General features: G+C 34.1%; 1 protein-coding gene across 1 annotated transcript; it reads right to left on the reverse strand.

Moving 5' to 3' along the window:
- Positions 1–1,607: 1,607 nt before the first annotated feature.
- On the reverse strand, positions 1,608–3,629 carry LOC116107325 (L-type lectin-domain containing receptor kinase I.8-like). Its single transcript, XM_031393604.1, has one exon. It carries the CDS (start codon positions 3,627–3,629, stop codon positions 1,608–1,610), a length of 2,022 nt encoding a protein of 673 aa, XP_031249464.1.
- Between the last annotated feature and the right edge of the window lie 5,325 nt (positions 3,630–8,954).

The raw sequence follows: 8,954 nt of genomic DNA on the forward strand, positions 1-8,954 counted from the left end.
GACTAGTCGTCTATCAGAACTTAAACTACACGACATGGCATCTACAAAAATCAGACATGAACGGTACATAAAAACGCTACGTCGTTTNATGAATTATGTACTGTTCATGTCTGATTTTTGTAAATGCCTTGTCGTACACTTTAAGTTTTGATAGAAGATTTGACTATTGGGTATGAACAGTACATAAAAACGCTATGTCGTTCAAGGAAACAGAAGACAAATTGTAGTTGAAATTTTAACATAAAATGGGGAAGGGGAATATGAGAAAAAAGTCAAATTTTATAGGCTAACCATTCTTAGCATTTAATGATTGAATAGTTGAAAGAGTAGATAATTGCCAGCACGTTGTCCAGCGAGAAGGTATATTATATGCTACTTGTGAGTTGTGACCCAATAATCATGAATGTTTGGAATCAAAATTACGAAACAGAAGATCAATTTTGCTAATTTGAATGCATTACAGAGATAAGGAAACATTTACATCCTAAATCTCGTTCTCAGCAAATTATGTACAGTGACAAATCAATTGTATTACATGCCAAAGAGAAACTAACTAGAGGACTCGCCCCTGTTCCACGCATTAGTTAAGGTATCAAAATGCTGATGGATAATGTCATGTCTTACCAAGAGTCCTTTTGCATAAAACTAATACAACATTATTGATCAAGATGATATTATGCTGGAAACTCATGAAGGTGGTCACGTTTTTGGAGTGTGGAGTTGCAAGTTTGGCGGCAAAATTTGAAGTTCTGCGGGTGTTTTGGCTGTACTGTAACTCAATGGAGCTGAATTTATTTGATTAATATATTGTACAACTTAGGTAAATTCAGCTGTAAATCTGCTGTTGATTAGGTGTTTATGTAATGTGATGTGTTAGGAGTTGTTAGCAAAGTATGACTCATGATTAGGTAAATCATTGCACATTGTTATTTTACCTGGCATCTAATATTTAATTTGTCTAATATTGCTCTGGAGTAATGTATTCTTTTTGGTGGATTTGTTATTGTGTCTGTTTGAAAGTTTAAAATGCCAACAGAAGGATATCTGAAATGTTTTAAACATCTATGACGCAGTAGACATTATAGAATGAACGGATTGGCAGTGGAGGATCAGTCCGAGCTAGGCTCAACCTCTTCGGGCAGTTGCCTGAAGAAATTTAGTACATGTTTGAGATTTTCGTAGCTTATACATTAGTCACTTCATAATCTACAATAAGACTATGAGTAAGAGTGGTATGTGATTAAGTTTTAAGCTACAACAATCTCAAATGGGCCCTTAGTTCAAGAATCACCTACAATATTGAAACAAGACTGTGAGTACGAACCAAAATAGTTAAAATTACTAAATTGTTCTCACATCTTTTAAGGCAAACCATGACACTTGATTATGACCTCTGGGATTACTTTTTAACTTTTCTTGGTTATTTTATAGCTATTCTAACATAGATATGGAGCCAGCCGCGTGTTCAATTGAAATCAGGTTGACTTACAGAAGAGAGTAGCAAGTAGAATTAATACAAGAAAATACAAGAACTACCAGTTTGAGAAATTCTCAGAAAGCTGTAGATTGGTCCAAAGAAAGCCGTCATTGCATGTAAAATATTTGATTCAACAACCTTCTCTGAGGACAGAATCACAAGTAGACATGGTCTGAACAAATCTACTTTCGAACAATGAAGGAAACGACATTACACTAGTACTAGAAGCTTCATTACCTGTTATGAACACATCAATTGAACTGCTATCAGGTGATATATCTGGCAATGTAGCATCGCCGTCCAGATACTGCATCACCTGTCTCATATTAGGCCTAGCTGCGGGGTTAGGGTGTGAACAAAACAGCCCCAGTTTCAGTACCAACTCCATTTGCTCCTCTGCGTAAATACCTTCTAATCTTGGATCACTGGCATCGATGATAGCTCCTCTTTTCCAACAATTGATTATCCATTCAACCAAATATACCACTCCATAACCTTGTTGCTCTATAGGCCTCTTTCCACAAGCCACCTCAAGCATGAAAGCCCCAAAAGCAAATACATCTGTGCTGGTAGTTGCCTTTCCAGTTCTAATAAATTCAGGAGCCAAATAACCGACAGTTCCCACCAATTTTGTGGTTTGTGGATTGCTACCATGGTCATATAATTTAGCTAGGCCAAAATCACCTAACCTCCCATTTAGTTCGGCATCCAATAGAACATTACCCGGTTTTATATCTCTATGTAGGACAACTTGTTCCCATTCTTCATGGAGGTAAAGAAGGCCAGAAGCTATTCCTCTAATGATTCGAAATCGCTGAAACCAATTAAGATTTGGCTCTATATTGCTGTATAATAATTTGTCCAGGCTTCCGTTTGGCATATAATCATAGACCAAAATAAATTCTCCCTTTCGCCTGCAATAGCCGCGGAGTTGCACCAAGTTCCTATGCCTTAGCCTTCTCATGCTAACAATCTCAGCCACAAATTCCTTCATCCCTTGTTCCGAATCGTGAGAGACCCGCTTGACTGCGATTTGCTCATTAGAAGTAAGGACGCCTCTGTAAACCTTTCCAAAACCTCCTTTTCCAATAACCTCTGTGTCCTTGAAACCTTTGGTTGCTTTATAGAGATTTTTATAGGGGAACCTTTGAGGACCATATTCCCTTTCCCAGTCTTCACATACTTCTTCATATTTCTTCTTCCATAAAATGTAAGCAGCTACAATTAATACTATAAAAAACACAGGCACTGCTACTACAATCAAAACAATCATCAGTAGTCCACGTTTCTTACTTGCTTTCCCGTGTGCAGGAACAGGAGGAAGCTTGGAGAAATCAAGGTTTTGTGCTTGTCCGCTTCTGTTGAAGCTCCATCCTAGAATATAATGGTCACTTGTAATTGTGCCAGTTGCTGCTGAGAAACCGACATACATAGACTCCAAGAAAACTTCAGAAAGATTGAGAGGAGTTGACAAGAGAGGTCTTTCTGGTTTTGCGATTCCAATAGGAGAGAGAGTGACATTGAGTAATTTTTCAGCACCATCGTAGTCTATCCAAACCTGTATTGGATCTCCACTCATGAGCACCAAGCTTTTGTTCTTCCCTTCTTCATTCGAATAATAAGTTGCTGTAGCAGATTCATTAGAAACCAAGCCGTTCACATCAATTCCCACATGGTTTCCATCTATGTCATGAAATTCAGGGCTTTGTACAGTATCAACCTCGACCGCTAAGATGTGGTTTGTAGATAGGCCATTGTTAGTAGTGTTGAAGAGCCCCAAATAATAACCTGCAATAGCGCCAGTAAAGTTCATAGACGGTGAGATGACAAAAGCTATGCCATAGCCTCCATTATTAACCGATTCTGGAACTATGGCAAAAACAAAATTCGTGGAAAAGGAAAGAGATTCAGGGGAAGATGTGTTGAATTTGAATGGGAATGGATAAAAAGCATGACCCTTATTTAGCTCAGAATTATTGGTTAGCTGCAATAGACCATTGGGGTGGATTTTTGATATTTCATCCAGTTGTAGATTGGCTTCATTGAAGCCATTATTGTAGATGAACTCGTTTTCATTTTGAGATGAGCACAAGTAAATGAAGGATAAACAGAAAAGCATCCAAACGTGAACTGATCTAAGAGCTGCAGCCATCACAAGAATGAAAAAAAAAAAAGAAAAAAAAAGGTGAAAAGATTTTGTGTAGAGAAACAAATTTTGTTGCTAGTTCGATTGTTTCAAATTCCTGGGAGCTGAATATTTGTTATTTACAGTACATTAAAAGATCAAGTACGTCTCTTATACTGTAGTCTTGGATGTTGATAGGTGCATGTCAAACAATTTTGGCAAATTTTAGGTAGAGATGCATGGTATTGGTGGAAGTGTTACTGGGTAAAACCAAGCGGCTGCCCATATGTAAAATTCAATGCATGTGCCTTGAGCTGTTCAATTCTTCTACATGTGAACTTGAAAATGAAAATTTGAATCTTCTGTTTGTTTTGAATAATCTTATTTGCAAATCAATATTTGGAAAGTCAAACCAGATTGTATCATAGAATACAATGCAAGTAAAACTGATACAAGAACTATCAGTTAGAGGAACAATATATTTCTTCTTACATGTACCATGATTGGTCCAAAGAAAGCCATCATTGAATGAAAAATATTTGATTCAACGATCTTTTGTGAGGACCCAATCACAAATAGACATAGTTGGAGCAGAACTACTTTCGAACAGTCAAAGGTTATGTTGTGGCCACCATTATTAACCGATTATGGAACCATGGCAAAAACAAAAGTTGTGGAAAAGGAAAGATATTTAGAGGAAGATGTGTTGAATTTGGATGGGAATGGATAAAAAGAATGAATAGCTTGTTGGATATAGTTCATACTTTATATGGTCTTAACCCTTACCCAGACGCATTCAGAGGTCCCACTAACCGGTCTTTATTATTATTTGTCTTGTCTTGCTGGAAAATTGGGTGTTTTGTTATGTAATAATCTGACTTGTTTTTGGGTGATAATTGGACAGTCCTGACTTGCATGTCTCGGCTGTCTTTTAATTTATTGAAATGGTTGCTGAAGTCTATGTGTGTGTGTATATATATATATATATACACTTGCTTTTGGCTGGACAGTTGGTGCGAATTGGCTTGGCTTGCGTTTTAATTGAAATGCTTGCTGGGTAATACATTGCATGCACTTAGTTAGAATACCTTTGGAAAATTTGTTGGTTTGCGTTTAAAAAGTGTTGGAATTTAAGGCATCTTGGGTGGAAAGTGTATTCAGTTTGAGTAATATTTTATACGAAGTAAGAAATAGTGAGTTTTGGAAATCAAAGAAAGTACTTCTCATTTATCATGGTTTGACATTTCCTTGGAATTAATGTTTTCTTATATGTATATACATATATGCATGCTTGGGGTAACGTGTTGCATGCGAAAGATGTTTAAATTTTTTTGTGTTTTATAATATGAAAGTGATACCTGCACAAGAGTGGTGTCAGACATTTGCCATTGTGACGTGATGTTGAAGAAATCAGTTTTGAAAAACTTGCAGTTTCACCCCTGAACGTGATTTTTGAATATTATGTCAAATATGCATGATTTATAAGCACTTATATAGTATGCTCTTGACTTATATGTTACTTGAGATTATGCATGAGATAGTTGTGGTGCTACAACCACCCTACAAAGTACCCATCCCCCAGTTTCAGGCTATGCCCATGCGATGCAAGGTTCGTTGGCTATTGAGAAATTCGGTCTTCAAGCTCTGCACATGTGTATTGAGATACTTAGTCCTCTGCCTAGGCGTTGAGTTTGTCCACTAGGTATTGAGATGGTTTTCTTCAGGCTCTACCTGTGCGATAATAGACCTTATCAGGTATTGAAATGTTTCTTCCAACTCTACCATTATGTGGGATGCCCACCAGGTATCGAGATTTTTCCCTAGGGTACTAGTTGTGGTGAGAACTTCAGTATCAGTTTGCTGTTTCGGAGCAGGATATCAGTTTATAGTTTTCAGATACTGGCCTACAGTTTTCAGTATCAGTTAATAGTTTCAGTAACAATATCAAAATCAGCTTTCAATTTTAGAATGTTCAGAATCAGATTCAGTTTTTAATATCAGAATAGTTATGGATAATTTGCATTAGTCATATGAAATACTCAATGTTTGTAGCATGATTTATAGAAAACATTGTCTTTAGAAGCATAAGCATTTACAACTATTCTTTAAGTTCTCATAAAAGAGTTTCAGCATTATGAGCTAGGATTAAAAAATTGTTGTTAGTTTAACTAATCAGATTACAATACTTTGAACAATTAGAAAGGAGTTATACATGCATACATGAATGATTAGTTACAACCATATCATGTTCATAGAATCATGTTATTTTTAGTATTTCATAAGAACCATTGCATGCCATAACTTTTGTTTGAAGAATGTTTTGCAAACTTCCCATTTCCCCCACTCACTGAGTATTTCAGCTCACCCATTTTCAAAAATGTTTTTCTCCCCCCAGGTTCATAAGGAGATCGTGCTGAGCAGTGAGTCACCACTCAAGGTTGTGCCACACGTCGGCATCTTCTCATGTGTGTATTATGGCAGATGTTCCCAAAAAAAATGGCTTATATTTCTTTTGTAATAGTCTTATCTCTTTGTTGTAATTACACAAGACTTGATACTCTGTTTCTAGATTTTCATGGATTATGCATTATATTTTTCCAAACTTCCTAATTATGTTTATGTACCTATTCATACATAGATTTCTAGTTACATTTTCATACAGATTATTTATGTAAAGTATATTTAGGAAAACAGGATTTCAGGTTTCACAGTTTTCCCCACACGGCACGTCTCGGTCATCCGAGTCTTGTGGGAGCACCTGAATCCTATAGGATGAGGAAGGTCAGGACAATTTGTGTCACAAACCCTAGCACTATAAATAAAGATCTTTAGTTAGTTTTAGAGGACATTGGAAGGAGAGAAAAACTAGAGAAAGAAGAGAACTGGCAATTGGGAAGATCAAAGTATCCATTCTTGGAGTTTTGGATCATCAATTAGAGAAGTTTTCTTTTACTCGTTTCTTTATCTTATGTTTATTATTTTTAAAATAGATGTTTATTTTCATTCAATTATGAACTAAATAAAGTTTTTAGGGCTAAGATGTAGCCCAATTTATGAATATGTATTGATGGGTTTTTGTTAATATTTGTTAAGGATATCTTTTGTAAGTTTTATAATAGTTTCTAATGCTTTAATTCTTTTAGGCTTGAGAGTTGATTGATTTAATGGACTAGGTTGAAATTGAGAGATGAAATCTAGTTTGTTTAATGTAATAAAACCATATATTGAGCGAACGTTAGAAATAGGTTACTGCAATCTATGAGGTTTTAGTAAAATTTATAGAGCATAATGATCTCTTAAGACTTAAATCCAATTTAGAGATATCTTGGATTAGTAATAAAGGGTTAATCTATGGGATAGCCAGTATTCTGAGTCAATGGGCTCAAAAGATCAAAGTTGATAAATTTACAATAAAATATATACTGAAGTAATAAGCATAAAAAATGTACTTTTAAAAGTTATGGATACCAAATTATCAATTTTACAATTGTTCTAGACAATTTTTCATATTCTGAAAATGTTGCATAATTGCTTCATTGACTATTCCATCAAATACCTCTCTCTCAGTATATGTAATAAGACAATCATTTAACAATTGATCTTCTATTTGATTCCATAGTCGATTTTTCACAATCTTCATTGCACAAAATGCTCTTTCAACACTTGCAGTTGCAACAGGTGTTGGAAAAATGGCTCATTTAGCAAATCACATGGGGGTAGAAGTGATAATGAAAAAAGGTTTAGGGACTTATATGTAATAGGCCAAAATGTTAGTTTGTCCTACATTACTTGGGAATGAAAAGTGGAAAACTTTTGGGGCCTATATATAAGGACCTAAATCATTGTTATTTGTATCCCAAGTTGTAATTCCATTAAACTTCTTTTGTTTAGGGTTCTTTCTTTAAGGACCCTTTAGTTTGCAAGTTTTGTTGTATCTCCCCTTTGTTTTGGATATTTGTTGTATTGCCCAAAAGTTTGTAATATTGTTTGGAGATAGTAGAGTTTTCTTTTGCAGCGCCCAAGGACGTAGGTTTTAATATCGAATCTCGTTAATTCCTGGTATTCTTTATTTTTGCATTTAATTTTGGCAATTTATTTATGCTTTACTACTTGTTATTATTATATTCAATAGCTAACGTTAGAGTTTATGTTTCCGTTGCATAACAACAGGTAATATCAATGCTAATTTCATGTCTAAAAAGATAACAACGCAAACAAAAACACCCTCCTTTTCTACACTATACTCCAACCAATTTGCATATTCTCTAAACCAAATGGGATTAAAACAAAGCATTAAATTCTCAATTGCTCGCTTTTTAAAATTATGATTGTGTGGTTGGCAAGGTCCTTTTTGCAAGTATGTCTTTCTTACTTTGTCTTTATCATTAGGATGATATTCTAAAATTTTAATCCTCAATCTAGGATCTGTAGGAAGACTACCCAAGTTAAGGTTAACATATGTTTGTCTTGAATTAGATTCCATAGGCTCATTGTGAACACTATCGTGACGCTTTATGTTTTGTTCAATTGATAGTTCCTCATTAGAAAACTTTCTTTCGATAAAAAACTTGTCTATAACTGAAAAAAATAAAAGAATTTTTATTATCAGAAATATAATTTATTTGCAATTACAATTAAAAAACAACGCAAATTTATCAAAATTTAACTCATAACTTAGGTTTTTCAAACAATTTCTACTAACCCAATAAAATTCAACTCATAAACCCATGAAAATTCATCAAATCTAACTCTAAATATCAAGCAACAAACCAATATATCGAAATTAAACCAAATCCTCAAATCTCTACAACTTAAAGTTTTATCAATTCTTTAAACCATATTCAAAATTAACTCAATAACTAACCATAATTTATTAAACTCGACTTAAAACAGCAATTAATTAACCCATACCTCAACATAAACAAGATTAAATCAAAACTCATATCAAAATCTAGGAATTATTTCAAACTCATTTATTAAACTCAATAAAAACTCATAACTCATGATCTTTCATCAATTCAGAAAGCTAAAAGAAAATAGTTAATTTTAAGTAAAAAAATAAAAATAAAATTATTATCATCTTACCTTGTAATCCAAAGGAGTAGCATTTCTTGAGTATCCAACCAAAAGAAAAATATAATATGAGAGCAAAAGAGAGGAAATAAAGAAAAGAGAAAAGTTTAAAAAAATATTAATTAATAATTTATTTTTTGGGGTCAACATAAAGTTAAATGAGGTTAAAATTATAAAATCTATAAATTATTAATACTTTTTTAAAATTTTTGAAAGTTCAGTGGGTTTAATTGAACCCACATCTACTTCCTTTTAGTTTTTAGTTTTCTTTTAATTTGT

The sequence above is a fragment of the Pistacia vera genome, unplaced genomic scaffold (genome assembly GCF_008641045.1).
Source record: "Pistacia vera cultivar Batoury unplaced genomic scaffold, PisVer_v2 Contig531, whole genome shotgun sequence".
Taxonomy (NCBI): Eukaryota; Viridiplantae; Streptophyta; class Magnoliopsida; order Sapindales; family Anacardiaceae; genus Pistacia; species Pistacia vera.

Coding starts and splice junctions, on each gene's coding strand:
- LOC116107325 (XM_031393604.1), bottom strand. CDS start 3,629: ATGGCTGCAGCTCTTAGATCAGTTCACGTTTGGATGCTTTTCTGTTTA.